This window comes from Leptosomus discolor, chromosome 1 (genome assembly GCF_034619465.1).
Source record: "Leptosomus discolor isolate bLepDis1 chromosome 1, bLepDis1.hap2, whole genome shotgun sequence".
NCBI classification, from domain to species: domain Eukaryota; kingdom Metazoa; phylum Chordata; class Aves; order Leptosomiformes; family Leptosomidae; genus Leptosomus; species Leptosomus discolor.
The window spans coordinates 117,401,922-117,425,223 of NC_141391.1; the positions used below are offsets into that span (position 1 = coordinate 117,401,922).

General features: G+C 48.3%; 1 protein-coding gene across 1 annotated transcript in view; it reads right to left on the reverse strand.

Annotated features, from left to right (window-relative positions):
- The window catches only part of ILDR2 (immunoglobulin like domain containing receptor 2), a 35,963-nt gene extending 13,099 nt beyond the window's left edge, over positions 1-22,864 (reverse strand). Inside the window, exons 1-4 of the mRNA XM_086463131.1 lie at positions 22,819-22,864; positions 13,283-13,615; positions 12,071-12,190; positions 2,555-2,611 (exon numbers count right to left, since the gene is read on the reverse strand). Of these exons, the coding sequence (XP_086319257.1) occupies positions 2,555-2,611; positions 12,071-12,190; positions 13,283-13,615; positions 22,819-22,864 (556 nt within the window). The remainder of the gene's footprint in view (positions 1-2,554; positions 2,612-12,070; positions 12,191-13,282; positions 13,616-22,818) is intronic.
- Between the last annotated feature and the right edge of the window lie 438 nt (positions 22,865-23,302).

Genomic DNA, 23,302 nt, shown 5'->3' on the forward strand with positions numbered 1-23,302 from the left:
AGAATCTGTTAATGTACCTTGAGGGTAAGAGGTAGGGAAGCATTGTCACTGAAGGTGAACACTGGGATATGTTATAGAAAGGGTCAGTTGTCCTTGGGCCTACAAAGAAACTTGAAATGCAGCAATATACTGAATTTCAAGGTATGCAGCAATACTTTCAAGGTCACACATTCTAAGATTAAGAACAATTTCTGTTCTGAACAGGACTTCAATAGTTAAAAACAACTGAAAAACAAGATAAATGATCCAGTATGGATTCCATCATAAGACAACTGTAACCACATATGCAGCCACAAAAATGGCAAACGTAATCCTATGCTCAATAGAGGAGGAATTTCCAGTAGCATTAAGGAAATATTAATGCCATCATACAAGGCCTCCATGTACTTCATCTTAAGTTAATGATGTTACACAGTTCTGGTCATCTTTGTACAAGAAAAGATGAGTTCAGGTTGGAACCGATGCAAAGCAGGGATTTGAGGGGATGAAGGGACTCGATAGCCTGCCTTGCAGCAGGAGCGCTGAAGTGCTGGTCTATTAAAAAGAAGGCTGAGAGCAGACATAGCTGCTGCTGTCAATATGCTAGGAGGAAAAGCGGGTTATAGTTATTATAGTTAAAGGTCTTACATAAATGGGCATAAACAGGCTATGAGTAACGTAGGCAGAAGCTAGAAGCAGCACATCAAAGGAAGCCGTCCAATGGGAGAGAGAAAGGCCAAACCCAGACTACTCCTAAGCTCACTAAGCTTATGGAAAGACCGAAATTACATGGCGCTCAGGATGGCAAGCAAGGTAACAAGCCAGACTTTCCAGTCCTGTACTTGCTAATCTATGCCAATCCGAGGAAGGCAACAGCTCAGTGGCTTTTTCTTTTGTCATGTTCTCAATTTATTCTCCACGATCATCACTGGTACAGAGAAGGTGGTGAAATAGTATTGCATGACAGCAGGGGCCAGCCACAGCTGTGCAATGAAGCTCAGAAGCCAGATCTCCGGAACTATTAGTAAACATTTCACAACCACTCCATAAAGGTAAAAGCCCGGTAGAGGAAAAAAAACAAACAGCAAGTCCATTGTACATATATCTGTGGTCTCTCTGAAAATGTTCTAGGTGTACAAAAGGAGGTCAGGTTAGTATGTACATTGCAAGGTACTCACTCAGCACCAGGAGTGGATGTTTGAAATCAGTGCCCCAGTCACAGGGACCTATGAATGAGGAAAGATTTTTCTTCACAGAAAGTTAGACCATTTGCTTCTCTGATGAGGTTAAGAAAGAGCCTGCTGGCTCCTCCTTTATGCACGAAACTGGGATTCAACCAGTTCCAGATACAACTGTGTAACCCTGAGATTCAAATGACTACCAAGCAGAAATGCTATGTGTCCTCGCAGTCTGGAAACTACTGGTTTTGTGTTTGCAGGAGCATCTGCTTTTGTTCATTCAGGTTAACAGGCAATTCTAACAGATGAAATGTGGTTTGCCGCTACCTTTTACACTTTCTTGTTGTTTGTACCCACGCAGTGAGAGTACCAGAAAGCTACCTGGCCAACACAAAAGAATTTTATACCCATTCAATAAAACTGTAAATAGCTGGGGGAAAAAAGAGCTAGGCAACAGAGAATCAACTTCTGTCTATGCTGAAAAGACCAATCCCTCTCCTGCCACACTGAATTTCCAGGGAGCTTTGGGTTACACTGGAGGTGGGGGAGTGTCTACCTTCTCTCCATTTGCATCTCTGGGACACACTTGAAAATAGCTTCGCACATTTATGTGGAGCTGCATTTTTGCACAAATGCATGAAAGAAACACTCCTTGGGCATCGTCAGGGGATGATCAGATGACTCAAGGGCTAAATGTTCTCACAGCTTTTCCCTTTCAAGGACAATCTGTTGCACAGTCTCTGTTTCCTCTGCAAGGAGTGCCAGAACTGGTGGCTCTCATTAGTTTGTGTAGCAAGGGATTTATCACGGGCACGGAGCTTTTATGTCTGGTCCAGCCACCTGGTGTTACCTAGATAATGCCCTGGCCATGCAGCACAAGAGGGACTGTGCCACTGATGGGTTCCTAACCAGTGCTCTACTTCTAGCACCTCCTGTGCTACCATCTGTGGCGAGGGCTATAACTGTACCCACAGGATAGGGTCTGGGCAGCAGAAGTTACTACTGCACAAGAGCAGCTGACGTACAAAGCCACACGGGCACATGAGGCTGCTGAGGTCTCACAGGCTGGAGCAGCGTTACCTTTGTGCTAGTAGGGGAAGAGCAGAGAGCTCAATATAAAACCTCCCCTGAACAGCGCTAGCATTTCTGCTCTCACAGTGATCCTGGCATGACATCAACCACCTCTGTATGTTGGCTCCCAGCATGGCCATTCCTCCCCCAAGCCCCAGCATCAGCTCCCTCTGATCTCAATTCAACACACTTTCCCAGTGACATGCTTTTCTCATTTTATCCCCAGATAAAACACATGTAAGAATGAACACATAAAGATGCTGCAGAAGGATAAACAGACAAGATGACAGAGGACTGGGTGATTTAAGGGTGAAATGACTGAATACCTGGCATAATCTCCACAGCAAAACTGGGCAAGAGATCAGCAAGCAGCCCTGTCCTGCCTAGAAAAGACAGAAGGAGGAGAACAAGGAGAGAGGTTACTGCAAGAAAAACACACTCCCCAGCCCCTGCCTTAGCCTCCAGTCCCCTTCCTCATCAGCCCACTTGCACTCTGTTAAGTGAATTCCTATCAACCACAGATGTCATCCTGCTCGATGCCTGGTGTCTGCCTCTGCACTTCTGCCATTTCTGTGTCCTTGCATTTTATCTTTATCGGCAGAGCTGAGGGGAAAGAATCTGGAACAGAGCTTCTCCGATCTAGGCACAAAATGACAAGAAGAGGGAGGTCCCCTTAGCGTGGTTACATGGTAACATCTTTCTGGAGTTAGGCTCTACACATGCAAAAAGCTCCTGGAAATTAACAAGAGCCCTCAAACAGAAGGATTTAGTTCACTTTAAAAATGTACTGATGTAGTTTGGATGGATGTGAAACATCTTGAACCCAAGGCCCTTGACAAGTCAGCCACATGCATCCAACACCCATGGGTGGTGCTCTCCATGGGGGCCTCTGCAACTGCACAAGCAGCTCCAGGAAAGGAGTCTTGAAGTGAGTATGTGCTAATTATTTCAAGATGCACGAGCAACTTGGTGAGATTGTGTGATATAAGGCCAACTCTCAAGCAAAGCAAACCAACCAGGGAAGGATTCGTGTAGAAATTTGTGGAATCACTTTGCAAAAGGAAAAGAAAAAAAAAAAGGCAAGTCAATTTCTAATTTATAACTGAATACAAACAAAATCCAAGCCAAATGGCAGCTTGGTGCCTCTTTGTTTTGGCACTGAATGTCTGGGATATTTCTAATACACAGCAAACATCCTGCACGGTGTTGGTGTTCAGCTATAACTTAGACACACCTGTGCATTGGCAGAACAGCCCTATGTGCAGCTGTGCTGCATACTCTTTTATATAGCACCAGGATCATGCTAGGATTTTGAGAGACATGCATAAGGTAGGAGAGCTGCACTCTGAAAAGAGACATACATTGCAGATATAACATAACCAAAGTAGCTAAGGGTAAGCCAGTGCAAAAATGGTGGAAAGCTACCTTTAACCTCCCCACATGCCCTTCAGGTCCTGCACTAAGCAGCTCTCAGACACAATGATGGACTGGATCCCAAGCTCCTTGGCCTCTAGTCTGTCCTTGAAGCGTGTTATAATCAAAGTCCCACTGTCTGTTTTTTCTCAGTGCTCCAGCAGAGGTTCTGTAGAGATCAAAAATCCACAAGGATGCCTGCTGGAGCCATAATAAACATACTCTGAATGCAAGCAGTGCTTTGCAACCAGTTGCAACTCATCAAAGCTGTCCAGTACTCACAGTAACGCCATCATGATGAGGTGCTCCTGAAGCCTTAGCAAAAGATACAACGCTGATCCTTCAAATAATTCACTACTTTGAAGGAGGACTCCTGCCATCAGTCTACTGCAACACTTTCATCTACATATACAAAGAGTTTCATGACATTCTCTGCAGTCCATTTTCTGGAAGGATCAAGTGTCCAAACTGCTCACAGCTAACTTGTTATGGGAAAGTGTTCACGTATGCTTTCTGCTCACAAGATATAGGCACGTATACGTATGTGTGGCCATACTTGGGTGCCACAAGTGGGCTCCAAACACATGCAACAAATGTATGCCTTGTGTCACAGTATGCTAGATTTACATTATGTTCCATGTGAATATTAAATATATTCCTTATTTTCCCAGTGCACACACAAAAATATGCAATTCTTCCATAGGCCTCTGTGTGTATATGTGAACTATGTGCACATGAACCACATGCACGCAGACCATACGGGCAGGCACAGGCACACAGCTTGCCTCCCATGTGTTATTATCTCTGCACAAGCTCACGAGCAGCCCCAGTCTGAGAGCAGATATCAGTGGACAAGTAGCTGGAGGTATATGGCTAATTCAGGGCTGGGATTTGTGGTACCAGAGGTAAGGGACTGACGCATATAAAAAGCAGAAGCTCCATCTCACGAGTCCAAATAGGGACCTGCTTTATTTTGAACCTATCCGAAAAGCTTCAACCCCTGCTAGTGCTAGGTCTCACGGTGCCTCCTCATCCCCAGGAGGATCCACACGTTCAAGGGGGATGAAGCATCCCTCAGATATAAGGGCGCTTGAGAACTCACTAACTTGTTAACAAAGACAACCAAAGTAGTTCCTCTGTGCTACCTACAAGCTGCCAAGTTATTTCCCTGCTTATGCAGCTTCACTTGGCTCTGCTGAGGATCTGCTTGGGGGTTTTCCTCCCCCCGGCCCTGCCAGCGGGGCTCGCACAGCCCTGCGGGCCCCAGAGCCCCCAGCGGGGTACGCGCAAAGCCCGGGAGGGCCCGGGGCAGCAGCGAACCCCACCACGGCTCAGCCTCAACTCTGCCGCCCTGACTGACAGCCCCAGCAAGCACAAAGCCTGCGTCTGCACTGCCGTGCCCCCGGCAGCTTTCCCCGCACCTCGGCTCTCTGGGCTGAATGAATTCCCTAATAACCCCTCCCCACGCCCCTCCGCTTCCCCCGTAGCGGGTGAAGCCATCGGGCGGGGGCTGCCCGCCGCCATGGCTGCCCCGCGGTTGCCGCGGCAACGGGAGGCTCCCCGCCACTGCCCCTCAGCGAAGGCGGCTCTCCTCCCGCCCCGCCCCGCCGCCAGCAACAAGTGGAGCACAAACCACCCGGGGGCCCGCCAGGCACCCAGCGACAGGGCGGCTGGGGGCGGGGGATGGCAAGGGCCGCCGCTGACCCTGCCCTCTGCAAGCCGGGCCTGGGCGCACCCCAAAGCCAGGCGGTAGCTGGAGGAGGGGAGCCCGGGATGGCACCAAGGTGGGTGGTGCAATACCCCAAGCTGTGGGAGAGAGGGCAGGGTGTCAGCGAGCAAGGCCTCCTTTTGGACCCACGGCTGAAACGCCAGCCAGAAGGCAGCCACAGCGCCCATGGCCAGCGCCCTCTCGGCTCTCTACACCCAGGCTGCTCCTTCCATGGGCGCTAAGCTCACCTCACTTCACTCTTGGTTGTTGGGTTTTTTTTTGAAGGTGAAGGGCTGGGGCTGGATAGCAATTGGTGGGGAGAAAATAACTTAGCAAAACGTCCTGCCGAGAGACCATCTGGCCACCCCACCTCTGCACAGTGGCTCTGCCTGCCTGAGAAAGAGGACCGCAGGCACTGCCAGACACAGCTGGGCACAGCTGCCCAGTCACAGCTCTGTGCCCCCACCCTCAAGGGCTACGTGTTCTCTCATCTCCGAGTCTCAACAGACACCCCCAGGGGAAAGAGGGAACAGATGATGGCCCTGTTTACCAGGGTTGTCCCGGGTGGCTCCGTTGGAGCTACGAGCTCGTCCTCATTCCAGCACAGATTCTGGGACGCACTCCTGTCTCTATTCCCATAGTGCTGCTGCAGGGCTTTACCCACCCGCAGTGGCCTCTCACTGGGCACCCTGCACGCCTCAGGTCCCAGCCAGCCTCGAAGTGTGAGGGAGCCCACGAGCCCCCAGCGTGCACTGGCAGAGCGCAGCAGGAGGGGCCAGGAGGAAGAATGGGAGAGGAAAAGCTGAGGGGGTGCAGAGCAGCTCCAGAAGGTGCAGAGATACAGAGGAGGTGAGCGAGGACAGGAGTTAATACAGAGCAGGCAGGCGGGTGACAGAGCAAGACAGCAAATAGCAGCAGATCAGGGAGCACCCGGAGTCAAGCAGACAATTAGCAGAGAGTCTGAAGAAAAGACACAAAAATAATTAGGGTAAGTGGTGCAGCTGAAAAGAAATGATGACATGAATAAAGTAGGCACAGGTGCAGTCAGGAACATGACAATCAGGTAAATATGGGAACATGGTAAACACTGGCAATTGCATAAATGTGATAAATATTGGGTAAATATGGGAATAACTGTTGAACTGCTTTCCCTGCTGAAGGCTGCCTCCACAGCACTACCTGCAGCAGAGGGACCACAGGAGGCAGCAGCTACAGAGGGAACTGTTTCTTACTCAGTGGTGGAAAAAATTGCCAAGCCATGCCTCAGCAAGAGGCTCCTGGCACAGGACGCTGCCCTGAGAGAAGGCTGGAAAGCGTAGCAGAGGAAGTGTGTCCCTTGTAAATCAGCTACTTTTCCAAGGAAGCTGCTGTGAGATTTATTGGGAGAGCATGGCTCTGCAATGAGCTCCTCTGTGTTCCCTCTGCTCGGAGTAAACTTTATCCTTTCTTCCCATCCTTCTCTTCAATTGGAGGAAGAAACAGCAGCAGCCCTTCTTGGAGATCAAAGTTTTAGCAAGCAACAAAGACCTCCAAGGAGGCTGTTGCCATGGCTACCTTAGTAACGGAGGCCTTTTAATCATGCCAGTCTCCTTTGTGAGCAGTGTGTGGCTGCCGCTGGCAAATAAGGAGGAAAAGAGGGGTAAAAAAACCTTGGCAACAAGTAGCACTTCTAAATGGTGTGAAATAAATAACTAGTAGGCCGGGCTAGGACAAGGGGGACTGGACCCAGATTACAAAGGCAGCAGCACAGTGGTCCAGGGCAGGGCAGCAGCTCCTAGCAAGGACAGGAGGAGCGCTTTGGGGGTGGGAGGACACCAGCAGCCTTCCTGGCATCAATGCCTTTCCTGGATTTTTAACGTCTCCCGTGCTGTCCACTTCCTTCGCCTGCTGGCACTACCCGCCTTCGGTCACGAAGGCGCAGCTCAAGGTCGGAGAGCCCTCGCCATGAAGTTGCTTACAGACACCTCCCCGGCTGAGATCTGGCCCTCTCATCCCCAACACATGGCCAATACCACTGACATCTCTGCCAACTGCTGTGACCAAGTACTGGCTCGGATGCTACTGGCAGCTTTTCAAAAAGTGAAACAGAGCGAAATCCTAAAACTATCATCTTGTAAGTGAAAATTTTGCCAAGAACTTTTCTGTCCCCGAAACCACATCAACTTTTATAATACAGTCTCTCCTGGCACACAAGAGACTCCGAACCTGGCTATATTTATACCAGCTATGGAGTCACTTTGCTGAGTAAGAACAGTCTTATTAGCACTGCACGGCATACACACACGTCCCAGTAGAGATTTATCCTCTCTGAAAGCCAACGCATGTCTCTATTAGTACATTAATTACTGTGCAATATGCTGCGTGTAGACGTACCTGCATTCTTTCCTGCCTATGGGTGTTAGACTTGATAAATTTTGGGTTTAGCCTGTATCGATATTGGCTGGTAATACAAACTACCAAAGATGTCAGTTTACCAAGATTAAGTGCTAGCTGACTTGGGAAACTAACAACCACCTCAGGTGCTAATTGTTGTTATTTGAAGCATAACAACAGTAGAAGCTGAAGCTTCTAAAAGATTAATTACAAAATAATATTTCATTAGTATATAATTTACGTAGTATTAGCTGCCGAGTTGGATGGAAAAAAAAGCAGGCAATAGCTGTCTAGCAAAGCACATGGGTCACTAACCAAAGTATCAAACCAACAACTGGGATTAGTGGATCACTTTCCTGCCTCTTCCAGGAACTTGACACGCCCTTGGGAATGAAGCCACTGTTCTGTGAAGCACGTCTAAGCTATGTAAAATCTTGCAATGCAAACATTGCTGAGGTTGCACAGACCTGCGCATTTCAGGGTAGCCAGCTGCGCCTAGCTATACCTAGAGGCACTGCTCTATAGCTCTACCAGCTTGGGAAGGGAGCAGTACAGCTGCTTTCACAGGACGCTGCACCTGAATTCTGGCTCTCGGAAAGGCTTACTGGGTTATATACAATCCCATGCCATTAAGGTAGACTGCTTCCTGATGGGAGCTGTGTCACATGAAGCTAGGATGGGGTATCCGCTAACACTGCCCTGTACTTCTGATTCAAAGGTTACTCCAGGTGCCCTGCATCCACTGCACTGGCACACTTGCAGTTCCCTTCAACAAAGGCTGCAGTGAATTACTTCACTAAAGCCCAATGACATTCTCATATAAAAAACACAGGGGCTACGAGTAACAATTTGATTAATAGCACTGTCTGTGTTTCAAGAAGCAGGACACTCAGCTGCTAGGTACTAAGATAGAAATGTAGACTTTCTTAGATTTAGGATTAAGCCTTTTTGATTCAATCATGTTAAGTTCTAAAAAATAAAAATGTATAAAGTTGCAAACGGATTCACTACCCCAGCTGTAATGTCAGCAAAGGGTTCTACATTTCTAGAAAACACATGAGCGCAGAGAGCATCACTTGATTCCTGTTGTGGAATCGATAAGCTCTGTACTAGTCTAGCCCTACTGCAGCAGAAGCAGAGTTCATACAGTTTCCAGCATGCTCGACCTCATTGAAGATTCCAAACGCCACCAAAATACAAATCTTTAATAGAAGTGTAACAGCCCTTTTTAAATTAAACTCTTTACTTACTCTACAGGAGGTTCACTATCAGCCAATCTCCTTTTGTGTTTCTGAGGCACAGAGGTTGCTCTCCCTCTTCCCTTGCCTGCACTGATTCTGTTAGAGAGGGCTAAAGTCCCTGACTAAGCAAAACCTACTGAATGATCTTTTCAGAAAAGCACATAAGCACATGCTTAACATCAGGTATGCTTTATAAATCCTATCAGCTTCGCTGAGCACTAATGGATATAAATAAATGTTTATATGCATTTCTGAAATAGGCCTGAAATGAAGACAGCACGTGGGATTCTCTGATGCTACCTAGAGTTGTCCAGCCCTTTGTGTGTCAACATGACACATCCACGTGACAAAACTTAACATGCAATCACATCATGACCCAGGCTGACTGGCTACTTAAGACTTCACTGGAAGTCTCTGTGATTGCTTCCCTAAGAAAAAATACCGTGATTTGCTCAGGTTTTGTATTTTGCTCCAAGTTCTGATTAAAAGAAGCTTTTGAGCAATTTTTAACAGTGAAATTTGCTGTATAAAAGCAGGATCCTCCGCTCTTAGCTAAGCAAATTTCCATTAATTTATTGATGCTATTAGGTATCTACTGGTTTTGCCTCTGAGACCTTTCAAGGTTTCTGCATGATATTAAACTGCCCTGTCCAGCAGTATCATTCTCTAACCTGAACACACCTTTCATCTTGGCATTAGTAAGAAATCACTGTAAGGGATATTTGCCTATTTACTTTTCCATTCTGATTTTTCTGTCTTCCCCCACTGATAGCATGAGCGGGTAGAACCTCTGTTCTATTCAAAACTCTAATCTATGCTTAAATCATGCAGCAGCCCCAAAATAAACAATGTAAATTATATTTGAAAGACCACTGTCAGCAGGGAGCAAATAGCAATGGGCTGTGGGAATCGTAGTGTCTCTCAGACGCCATCCCTCCACTGCTCCAACCGCTCTACCAGGGAATCTAGGTTCCACCCAAAGAGCAGCAAACAGCACAACAGCAAACAAAACCCTTTTAACACATGGCCCCTAGGACTGTGGAATCGCTCCAATCTACATCTGTACCCACTGTCTCCCTCCAAGCAGTGGGATGGAATAAAACATGTCCCAGAAGGTGCCAGAATATTAAGAAATGGTATTTTCTCCACCAGCTGCTCCCTCCTTTAGCCATCCATGGGGAGAAGAGGTAAAGGAAAAGGAAGAAAAAATACCAGCAAAGACAGAAGGAAAGGAATAGGTGGGAAGGAGAAGGAAGGAAAGAAGGAAGGAAGACGGGTAGATAACCTGGAATCGCTCCGAAAGCTGGAATGTTGCCTCCGTACACACTACCCAGGAAAAAAAATACACACAAGCTGCGCCAAACAGCATAAGGCAGAACAAAGTATGCCCACGACAAGTATGCTTTCCTGCTGCTGCCAAACTTAGCAGAGTGCCGTACAAAGTGCAAGGTGAGACCCACAGGCTGTAGCGAACAGAAAAGCAGATGCGGTCAAGGTAACACGGCCTAAGCTCCATGTTTCCTCCCAACATAACCACAACGAACTGAGGCCAGGGACATCATCAAGCCAGCTTCAGAGGAAGGATTTCTTTGTTTTCCCCCCACATAGTCTTCTGTATATGCTGAAAAACAGATTCTTCCTGTTACCATGGCACTGTTTCATCACTGGTGTCTGAGCACAGTTGTAGACACCAAATCCTGGACAGGAAGGCGGAGAAGGGACAAAATTCAGCAGCCTATCACCACACAGCCACAGACAGCTCCTCTGTAGAGGCTACATAACAGCTACAATTGCCACCCAGCAGAGATAACCTCCCCTGAACTAACACAGGTCAGTCTTGGGCCTGTTATTAACTAGCGTATGATACACAGTCATACTGTGGATTTAGACAGGGGTTTGACACCGTTTTCTGGAGGGACCCATTCTCCAATTGCCTATTGCTTGACTGACATCTGAAGGAGTGAGGGGAGGTGATGGCACTGTTATAGTCACTCACCCATTCAACCTGGTTTACTTTGTGATGATAATTACAGCTGCAAATATAAATGCCAATCAAACTCTGACCTTAACCATGAGAGCAAGGGCACGTGACAGACATGTTCTATCGTATGCATCTACGGATCACCTACGCACTGTAGACCCAAGCTTTTTACCATTTCCTTCACAAGATGTACAGAATCTGTACACCCAAGAACCACGCAAGCATGCTGACCAGACAAACACTGGTGTCAGCAGGTGTTAATGTAAGTTGGGAAAAACTCATCTTACTCTCCTGGGGCAGCCTAGGGGTGAAGCACTACAACTGGCTCAAGGCAGTGTCAACAAACGTCCCTGAAAGGCTCATTCCACTCTGCTTTTTTCCCCTAGCTGGGATGGGTACTTTTTTGACCTTTATAGTGAGCTGGGCTGTGGAAGCCATCACTGAAAGCTAACACTGCAAATAAGAAAGAAACTGATCCTGCTCCCCACACTGCTTAAGGGAGCTTAACAGAAACCGATCCAAGCATGCATACTGCAGAGAGGACAGGTCCTTTTAGTGACAGCACTAGCTTAGACCTGATTAGGGTGACTGTGAAACTGCACCTCTAACTGGACAAGTGTCATTAGGCAGACAGTCTCCCAAACTGACATATTCAAGCAGATAAACATGGTGCTTCTTGACATCCTCACAGGTCAGAAGAATGGGACAAAGGGAATATTAAAAGGCTGCAAAAAACCCACACAATTTGATGTCTCCTGAGTGTCTATTTTTAAAAGACTGTCTCAAGTGTTCACTTTGCTGCAAGTTTCATTGTTTTATGCCTTAAAAACAAGGGTTCTGACTTTCCACAGCCCTGCACTTTCTGTAGTCATTTACGCCTGTGTAACGTGTGAGCAGTGTGGGTGTAAACATTACTATTCTGGTTTGGCATAGTTTGCCACCCACTTTGCCTAGGTGTGAATGACTGCACAAGGTGCAAGGCAATGGTGAAGGCACTGCAGGGACTGCTTTATATAGATCTTACACCCATAGTAATATGGTGCACAGATATGTAGAGAGAGCAAGAGAGCAGAAAGAAAGATACATCAGCTATCTGCTGAAAAGGTAATCAGGCAAGAGGGCTTACCAAGCACAAGCAGCTCCACCGATTCTTCATTCTTGCCCTCCACATCATCCGGTGTGATAATAAGGCAGTAATAGAGCCCACTGTCTCCCCACATCAATTTTCCAATCTGAAGGTCTGCATCTGAAAGGCAAAAAATAAAAGTCAGGCTTTCCCTCCAACATGTATAGGAAGAGTGGAGTGTTGAAAGCACTGGGTCTATCTCCATGTCCCAAATCCCTTTCATTCCCTTACTAAGAAGGGAGGTTAACCTTTTCCAGAATATCACAATATTCAAGAAAAAACAAGCAGCTCAGGATTCTGTGGCTGTAAGTGGGACGACAGGTAATGCCACAGAGGCAGCTCGCTCTGCAAGTGCCAAGAGCAGAAGGGGTAACTAATGTCACACTCTGTCCTTCCTATCACCTAAGGCCTGGGGTCCCAACCGTATTCGTGCTATGCAAGAAGGGCTTAGACAGCATCTCCTCTACAGCACTTCAGTCATCCGCTGAAGAGGTTACATGGAGACAAAGGAAAACACTCCCCCTTGCTGAGGCTGATCACAAGCTCTCCACACCAAGGGGCCTCCAGTTCTGGCTAGGTGGTCTCCAGAGTCCAGAGTCAAGTACTTCTGAGGGACAAGGTTTCCCACAGAGCCTTCCAGATCAAATGTTTAAGGATGCTGCCACCCCCCATCTCCACCCAACTTGACTTCACCCCATGGAAATGTGTCTTCCTTTCACACTGCCCAAGGCTATATGGGTTTAGGTTCATGATTGGGTAAGCTTGCAAAGTCCAGAGTTGAGCAAACATGAGGTGTAGGTAATTCTGGTATTTTGGAACTGGGAAAAAATCAGTTGGGTTTGCAAGGAAGAAAAACATAGCCCGCAGATTGAACTCACACCTCTCTTGCTGGCACCCCTTTGTTAAGGAAAATCTATATACATAGCAATATGCAGAAGCCAGGAATAAAAACCTTCCACTTCATCAAAGGGAAAAGAATACTGTATCAGGGTGGGAGACCTACATGGAGTCGGATGAAGGGAAGTGCCAAAGGAAATGATCTTTGGGTCTCAGGTTGGTTGGTTGAATCCTGAATGTCTGATGTACAATAGCTCCATTCCAGGAGCCTTTTCTAAGGGAGTTAACTGAACAATTACTGCCAGCCTCCAGTATCCCAAATTGCTAAGGGTCCATTCCAACCCCCACCAAGCATCACTGGGGTAGAAGAGTTACCGTGGACAATGCTGACATCTCTTTCCTTATAGAAGTCCCCTATAGTGACAGCAGATCCTTGTTTGGAGGCCACGACACGGACTGTCCTCCTGCTGTCCACACAGTCCAGGTACGGATCCCAGTCCAGGTTCCTCTTGCTCATTGTTTGTAAACCAGAAGTTGCCATACCCAAAGCTTCTCCCATCCGGTCCTGGCAGTAAGATTTAAACCTCCACTGTACCACAGCTGGTTGGGTGGAAGAAGTAGAGAAATGGCAGCGAAGCAGAGCAGGCTGAAACAACATGGCCACCTTTTTCTTCTCAGGCACGGTGACTTGCAATCCTTCCACCTCAGCTAAAAGACAAAAACAGGAGTGTCATGCCTTGGCATTGCTTGAAGAGGGTGCATTTTATCATAGCATCATTCTCCCCACTTACGTAAATTTAACGTCCATCTGTTTCAGGTGCTAGAGTGCAATACTCCCCAATGTATCCAAGCATGGATGTTGGCAGCAGAAGTAGGTTTGCTTTTTTCATAGCCTACAGCCACCAAGGAAAAATACAGCATGATGGGGCTGAAGGCTCACATGTAGTATCCTTACACTCTGTAGAGACCCCTAACACAGTGGCATGACAACTCACAGCTTCTGTGGCAGGTTCACAGGTAACAAAGAGATATTTTAGGGATGGCCACTTCTACAGCAGGTCAGCCAAGGGGTCAGATCCCAAGTTCATAACAATCTCAATGCAGAATAGGTCACCCCCCTCCCAATTTCAGTGGCATCACACCTCCTCTTTGAAAGTCAGGCAGCACACAGCACCTGTCCCAGCCCATTGTGCACTGGTGGCCAGTCAGTGCTGCTTGCTCTGCCAAACTCTAGAGATGTTTGAAGGAGTGGATCCAAATCGCACAGCTCCTGCCAGGGCTGGCGTGTAGCACTGACAGAAATTGCTCCATGTGGGAGGTGCAGAGAAAAATGGCCCAAACACTCCAGTTTTTCACATTCCCAGGGAGGAGATGGATCTCAACACATAATGTTTATCTGCCAGCTGAAGGGAGAGCTGCAGCCTGGAGCTGATGTATTAAGGCCTCAAAGAAGACGCATGGGACTGCCGCCACATCCTTGTGTAGCTTAGGGAGAAGCTGAGAGTCACTGAGCAATGCCGGCAGAGAGCCCTCACGAGAGTGAGGTATTCCATCTGCCCACAGGGGAACGGCCAAAACCTCCCACGCATGCCCTTCACTGCTTCCCTCCTTCTTGCGCTGCCAGCAGCAATGACTGAGAGCACTTACACAACACTTTCCCAAGCAGGGATGTTCTTGCCTGTGGAGGCACAGAAACAGCCCAGGAGCAAGTAGGGGGCATCTAAGAAAGAGAAAGTTTGTAACCAGGGGCACTCACTGCAGCGGAGGGGAAGCAGGGCCTGACAGTGGTCATTCGTATGAGAAACGGGAACCAGTTTTGGTATGGGAAATGTTGATGATGGCAGCTCTGTACACCCAGTTACCATACACCCCAAGGCCATGCACAGTGAAAACAAGATGACAACACAAGGAAACACTCAAGAGAATAAAGCAGAAGAGGATGTTTATGCAACATCAGGAGGGACTGATGGACTTCGGTGAAGCTTAGGCAGGAATGAAAGACTGAGGACAAAGAAAAGCTTCCTGATGTCCGGAAGCAGTAGGAGAGAACGGCAAATGCCAAGACTTAAAAAAACAGAGTAAGGATAAAGTATCAGGGTAAGTATAGGAAGGAGAAGGATAAGCAGAATGACAATCATGGAAGCAGGAAGCTTACATTCAGCTGGAAGAAGCTGAAGAAGGTGACTCAGCCTAGGTCAAAATAATTTCAAAGAGCTGGAGCCAGATTGCAGGTTAAGAAATGATGTAGAGAAGAAATGGAGTTAGCAAAAATAAACTACCCGCTCCAGAAACTATAGAGATGAAAAGGAGATTGAAGCTGGCAAAAGAAAGTGAAGTGACAGGAGGTATCTTTAGGATGGCGAAGAAAAAGGCATAGACTAAAGCACTGGAGCTTAAAGCAGACAGAGAGCAATAAATGCATCAACAGTATGACAACAGCAGGCATGAAAGGACAAGGTCAAGTTGGAGACAGCTGCAGACCTGAAAAGCAAAAGCAAGCAGAGATCTGATGATCAGGAGTCACAACCAAAGAAAACTGAAGAGGCTGGACCAACACTGAATATTCATTTCAACAAGTTATCAATGTCCAAACTATAAATCACAATGAAGGCTACAAATACCAGTCAGGGGATAAAAAACACAGTATGGACAGAACCTAGGGGAAAGCATATTTCAGAGAGGCAAGATAGTCACTGATACTAACAAAGAGGTAAGATCTAGGTAGGACTTGACTCTGGGGACTACTTGCAGAGCACAAGGGTGCTATGGCATTTGCATAGGAATGCTGTATTACGCATATAATGAATGCATGACATGATGCACATCACACTTGTGCCATGTACAAGTTGGACAGAAGATGTCACTAGTTTTGCCAGAATTGCCTGGACCCAAATCCAAATGCTGGGAGTGTAGGTGTTCTCCAGAGTACCACAAAACACAGTCGAGGTCCCAACAAGACACTCCCACAGGAGACACAGCGGCATTAGGCAGCTCCTCCACTTTCCCGAGTCATAGTCAGAGAGATAACTCAAAAAAAGTGGCAGCTGGGACGTTTCTGCCAGGCCTCCTGTTCCCAGGGACTAGAGGCGCAGAAATGGGGGGGCCATGCGTCACTAAGAGAATATCACCACTTGCTTCTCAAGGTGAACCAAGTGGTGACGTCATCTTTTTCTCCCCTCTCCAGAGGCCTGTGCTTCCCAGGTTGCACCTAAATGCAAGAGACATGACGAACACCTTGAAAAAACAATGTGTCCAGGTCAGACCTGTATCTGGCAACCCTATGCCTGACCCCACACAGTCAATGGCCAAAGCCAGCATGTGACATGAGCTGACCAAGTGACTCATCACGTTACTTCAGCTTCAGGGATAAAACAGTGACACAGTGAATATTTAAATCTTTCCCTTGTGAACTAAGTACACTGCTCAGTAAACACACTGCTTTCAGCTAACCATGCACCGTAACCCTCCTTCCCTGTTAATGAGATTAATGAGTTTGGCAAGCCAGGGACTGCTTTAATAAATGATTAGCTGAGCTTTAGCAAATTCTCATCTGACTAACTTTCCCCACCCTACCCCCATGTGAATGTCTATATCAAGGAAAGAAAAGGAAAGCAGCTTTTGGGAAAACACGGGAATTCTTTTTCTAACCAAAAGCATTTGAAAGATGGGCCGTAAACTATCTGGCAGCTTCTATATCCTATCCCAAGCCCTTTATTAACTTCTGAAGTATTATTTTTGGATCTTTTCCAGAAATAGCATTTAAGAGCAACACAGTGGAAACTCTAGATCTGTTTAAGTCAAATTATATATAATTATATATGGCTAAACTGGGAAATTACACACCTGTTATTTCCTCTGCCAAAAAAAAAAAGGATCAGAACCGATTCATGCAGTACGTCACCACTGTAACAGCATCCATCAAAAAGGCCAACAGGATGTTCAACTGTCGAAAGACAAGATGGTGCTTTTACACCTATCAGTTATGCCCACATACGTGAATTATAGAGGTCTGCTTAGGACTTCCTCAACTTCAAGAAGAAACTGCTGACCTCCAGAGACGAGCCAAGGTAAGAAAAGCCTTGGTGTATCGCAGCACAGAACTCTGGGCTGTTTATACAGCAGAGCAAAAAACGAGTGAAAGATGTGAAAAAGGATGACAAGCTCAGTGACAGCACCATCACTAGCTCTTTGTCTAGTTTCATACAAGTAGGACTAAAAAGAAACTGAATTGTGCTCTGCTATGTTTTGACTAATGCAGACAGAGCAAGATTAGCCCTTATTTAAAAATCATCATGGAAATGTAATTCTTGCACCTCAAAGAAGCAACCTGTTCATTGTGAATTTCACAATGTTTGAACTTTCACAAGAAAAAAATAGCTCGTGGGAGTCTCATGACTATGTGACAATTTTGCTTTCCTTCTTGTTCTCCTAAATTCCCAGAAAAAGGTCTGCAGATATTAATCAAATGCATCTTAAAAACACAGATATCCTTAGTCTTAGAAAATTAAAAAGAATCAATGTCTTTTTTGTGCACGAGTATACAGACACTCCCAGAAAAAGAGCTTAAAAATAATCACACTTTAGAAATATAATTGCATGGTTTTGTCTGTTTCTCATTGGCAATGTGTATTTGTCTCCTTTCACTGATTCTTTTCCTAAACTATCCTCAGATTACGCATTCAAACTATGCAATCAACATTACACACAAGCTATCACTAATACATTTTAGTGGTGATTAAGGAAAATTCCAGGAAGTGATTATAGAGGGGATATTTGTAAGGGCGCATTTGAACCTTGTGAGCCTGATCTTTATAAGCACTTTCCATGAATAAAAGAGAGAAGGCAACTGAGAGGTGGTAACTTAGGCTCTTGCTTTTCAATTGCCCTCCAGAGAAGCCTGTGCCTCCCTGAGGCTAGATGAACCCCAGGAAGATTTAGCTTCACTACACAGCCTTAAGTTCTACACAGCCTTAAGGTAGCCTTTATGAATAGAATCACAGAATCGTTTGAGTTGGAAGGGACCTTAAAGATCACCTAATTAGAATAAAGTTGATCTGAAGCACTAATCCCTGTAACTAACAGCAAAGCCAAATACTGTAGTTCAGTGTAATGGGTCTCAGACTGCACCCTTCTAGTGCGTAAGATTTGAGTCCAAGAGAAGGCAGCACATGTTATTCTTCAGGTCAGCGTGCGTCTCCCTATCTGTGCATGCATCACATCTCTTTCTTTGCAATTATTTGGTTCACACTTCCACTTGCCTGAGGCAGTACAGCTGATGCTATGAAAGTACGAAAATTACATCTCCCAATTTTATGCACCTTTATTGGCAGGAGTGGCAGTTCTGCACACAGGAGAATGGAAGTCCTCGGGTCCTGAACCAGGCACCTCAGAAGAACTACTCCTAGACTATACCTAAGGGCTTTGGCAGAAAAGTGTACATTCACTGGTAAGAGAGAGTGCTCCTATGGTAGTAGTTTATATCTCTTTCCCAAACAAAATAAACTCTTAGGCAAAAGGACACTACATCATTCTTTTTTGCACCTTGGCTACTATGCATCAGTTAAAAGCATTCTTTCCCCCACTGCTGAATACAGGCACACCATCCACACTTTCGAATGCGGATCAAGCCCAATTCAGGAAGTGCAAGATCCGGGCTTCGAGACTGAAAAGTCAGAGATGATAAACAGATGTGTAAACAGGTGAATGGAGAGCCAGAGGAATCACTGAGATTGTGTTGCACAGATTCTTGCCTACTCATGCTGGAATAAATCCAGCCCATGCAATTTATCAGCAAAAGCCATCACCATCAGCTTGTGTTGAGTGGCTTATGGGAAATGAATTGGATGTCTTGGTCTGGCTCCTATCAGATTGGTGTTCTTAGCTCTGTGGCCACTAATTGTCAACTTTTTTTAGCCAGCAAGAAACCAACGCCTAAATAGGTCAGCTGCACCTGAGGTGAAAGCACAGTACTGCTTTTTACAGCTCCACAGCAAAACCGAGCATTTCAGCTTCCTAACTGCTTAACCTGGAAAGGGGCAAAAACAAAGCAGCTGGAGAAAAGCACGGCCTTGCACATCCAGCACTCATGGCACAGAAGCTGAGTAAAAAAACCAGTGCATGTAGGACACAACCCAGATTCGCAAACTGGCTGCAGCAGACATTGGTCTATTTCTTACTCTTCCCCATTCTCTGTGATGCTGTCCCCCAGGCACCCCATGCTCCTGACTTCCCTAGGGAAGTGCAAACCCTGAAATGGCAAGGACTGCATAAGGGCTTTCACAAGAGCTCAAGCCGTTTAATGGGCTTTTCTAGGTACCAGTCTCTTCACCAGCTTCCTGGAGCTCATTACACTGTCTTAAGACCTGCCCCTTTCACCCATTCACAAATGCCACCCTGGATGTTTTCAGGTGAACTATCTTAGCTTTGGCCAACAGATGAAATCTTTCCTGTCTGAAAGCTGTTACAATTGCCAGATGGCTCCTGGTTTACAGCCTTGGTTCAGCATTCCAGAACTATCACTCAGCAATTGGTCACCACCAGAAGCCCAAGAACAAACGAAAAGAAATGGGAAGTCTCTCCAAGCCTTATAACACCAAGCCATGACACCTGTCCTTGGGATGGCACTGGCATTTCCACTGGTGCCAGTCCCACTCTAAGTGATCTCACAGGAACAACAAGTAAGAAAAATGTGAGATTTCTTCCCACTTACACTACACTTATGCTGTGTGCAGCCAGTCAAGGGAAGACAGATGAATACTTTTACATCAAGGCAGAGAAAAAGAGTCCATCCATTTCTCTGCCTTCCCAAGAAGTCTGCTTAGTTGGCCAGGAAACAGCAAACCACAACTGTGCTCCAGCATGCCCCCTCTGCCTGCTCTCCTAAACTGTGGCTGGGAAAGCAGGGGTAGTAAATCTACCCGCCTTTGTACCACACCATTGCATTGCAGTGGCTCTTCTGCATAGGTAAACAGGTACTAGGCACTAAATTATTGATGAAAAATTACTTAGCAGGGAGAGGAGATGACATTTTAATGTGGACAGTCTTCTAACAGTAATCTTTTCAAGCCTAGCCTGAGTCGTGAGGCGTAAAAAAATGTGCTCTGCTCGTTCTGTAGGTAAAACTGGAGTTCAGTCTCCAGTGCAACACATCTCTCTAGTTTTAAATGCATTAGGAATTACAGCATTAATAAGAACGATAAACACGAGGGAAGGATTCATTCCAGAATCAAGCTGCACTTGGTAGTTTACAAGAACCAGCTTTACACAGGTGCTTAAGGATACTTCACAAATTGTACCTTCTTTTTCTAGAGTGAGAAGAACACAGTCCCACACCTTGCCTAACCGTGTCACTTCACAGGAAGGAATAAAGGATGACCTGCTCTTCATCCTTTTGCTGTTGTTATTAAAACACTAGCTTTAGGCACACGGAAGAGCAGGGCAGGAGAAAGAGAAGCTGAACAAAATCCTCCACTGTACCTCATGGAGGATTTTTTGAAATTGCAGTAAGAAGTCACAATGCACAAAACCAAACAAAAGATAAAAGCAAGAGCCAAAAATTAAAGACAAACAAAGGACAGAGAGAAATTACTGCTGGGAGGAAAGGAACTGAAAGTGCTGATTAAAAATTTCTCAGTCCACCTCACGGAGGGAGGAGGGGAGAGGAGGGGAGAGAAGGGGGCAAGAGCCTCTCTCTCTCTCTCTCTCTCTCTCTTGCTCCCTTTTGTCTCCCTGCTTCCTCCCCATCTTGCACTCTGTCTCTTACCCTGGCCCCTCCACCTCCCAGCCCCCACTTCTCTTTCCCAGAGGAGTGTACTACTGGCTGGATTAGGGCTCCTTACCTTGATGCGGACCTTTCATTCCTTTGCACAGCCACTGGGGAGAGGAAAATCTTGAATCCACGTTTGCGAGCCTCTCTCCCTTTTCTGTGCACACACGTACACACTCACTCACTCACACACACACACACTTTTGCTTATTTGTTTTCTCTCAGCCATAAAAAAGGACAGCAGCGCCTGCTCTATCGCTAGGCAGCAGCAGCCGGGAGGCTGGAGGGGAGCAAGCTAATACGGGCTGCCTCCATCTCTGAGCACACAGCTATGGCTAACCTGTTGCCTGCCAGAAGCCTCTGCCTACTGACAGCATCAGCAGCAGGCAGTCCTGTCTCAAAAGCCCAGGACTAGAGGAGACTGGAAGGTCTTCCTACTGCAGCGATCTCTCTCTCTGCATAGACCTTGCATGCTCCAAACGGCGGTCGCTGCCAGCAATCATGAACTACCTTTAATGGAGGGAGAAAGGTGTCAACAGCCCAGCCTTTTAGCTTGATGGAAAAGTCCTGATCTAGCCAGACATGGCCAGATAATGAAGCTCTTTTTAAAAAGAGGGAGGAGTGTAGCGTCACGTTTATCTACACCCTGTACTCCTTTAACAGTCCCTGGATGCTATTTATCAGCATACTACTATGGCTAGTAGGAAAGGAGTGGTAGTTGTGGGTGTGCTGGCACTCCAGACCAACTCACTGAAGCGGGATACATTCGGAAGCAGCCAAATGGCAGGGAGGAAGGCAGGGAGAAAAGCAAGGAGGGAGGATGAGCTAGAAGCTGCCGAAGCCCCAGATGAGGCCATGAAACCCTGGAAGGGAGCAGCAGGCAGGCACCGGTGTTGAAGATGACTCAGAGTGAAAAAGCAAGGAAAGGGTGGGTGGGTGGTGGGAGAGAGGTGTTATGACTAAAAAGCCGAATTTACTGCTTCTGAATCCTAAATCTGAATAGGAAGAGTCTGAGGTCTTTTTTGTGGGATGCATTGGTGGTGGAGGGAGATGTATGCCACTATCCAAGTGTGCCTGTTTCTTCTTTCGGAAGCCTGTAACCAGCCAGCCTGCCTAAGTCAACCTGCTGCAGCTTTTCCTAAAGCCTCCTGCTCCTGCCGGTGCCTCGCTGCTGCACCGGCTCAGGGGAGGCAGCTCCTGCCGCTGACCTGACAGGGCTCCCTCTTCCTCCCCGACTCCCGGCTGCCCTGCCGCTCTCACCCCGCTGTAACCCCTACAGCGGAATCCCTCTCCTCTCCTCGCTGTCCGGCTGTCAGAGCTAGCCCCTTTCCAGCTCGTTTCCCCACCGCAGAGCCCTCTCTGCTCTCCTCACCGGCTCCCCTCCCCCTTGCTTAGGAAGGGCTTGCCCGATCTCTCTGGGAGCCGGCCGGGCAAGAGGTGCTTGGCGAGCTGCGCGGAGGGAGGCAGTCCCGTCCTGCGCTCACAAAGGCCTGGCCGCAGCTGCGGATCCTGCCCCCCGGGCAGCCGGGGCAAGGGGCAGGGCAGCCCCCTCCTCTCACGCTTCTGTTAGACGGCGTGTGCGGCCAGGACACCGGGAAAGGAGAAGTTCCTGCAATTGTTCCCAGCCCGGCGTGGGCGGGCGGGGGGAGCTGAGGGTTGCCGCCACCCCCCCCTACACCGCGGCCAAGGACGCTTCGACTTCCCCCCCCCCCCGCCCTCCTGCTGCCTCTCCTGGCCGGCTCCCACCTTCCCCGCCACCAGCGCCCTCCTCTCCTCCCCCAGTCCCGCGGTAAACAGCGGCCCAAGCGCCCCCCGCGGACAGAAGCGCCGGGAGCCCCCCCAGACCTGCCCGCACGGCCCCCCTGGCCGGGCCTGGGCAGGCAGGAGGCGCCGGCTGCCTCCCCGTGTCGGGACCGGCCCACTCCGCCAAGTCTCCGCAAACTGCACCGTGGGATGCCCCCGAAAAGACCCCCACTCCACGCTGGCTCTCTCCAGAGCTGCCCTCCCGCAGGCTGCCGGGGCATTTCCCCAAACCTCCCCGTTTTCGCCCTAAAAAAAAAGCCGTACAGCCCGCCGGGAACGGCAGGGCACGGGTACGTCGGGGACGCCCGCGCCCCCGCCCGCAGCCGGCACCCCGCGGCCCTACCTGCGAGCCACAGGAGGACGATCCATCCCAGGACGTGCCCATCCATCTTCCCGCTGGCCCCGGCGGCGCGGGCGGGCGGGCGGCAGGCGCGGGGCGGCGGGAGAGGCCCGGGGGCGGCCCCGCCCGGCGCGCCCGCAGCCCGCTCCGCCAGCCGCCTCCCCGCAAAGCCGGCCGGGCTGGCGGCGAGCGGCCGTGCTGTGCGGCTCCCCGCTCCGCCTCGGCTCCGCTCCTCCCCCGCCGCCGGCTGCCGGCTCCCGCGGCGGCTGGGGAGGGGAAAGGAGGAGGGGGCCGCCTTACAAGGCCGCCCCCGCCGCTGTACGGGCACGGCGGCGGGAGACAAGTGGAGGGGGGTGGCGCGGGACGGGGTCGCGGCTTGCCGAAATTGCTGCCCTCCCACCGGCAAAGGCGCGTTTGGGTTGTCGGGGGATCGCAGGGTGCTGCCGGAGCTCTTCTCAGTCTACGGGCATCCCGGCACGTTTCTCTG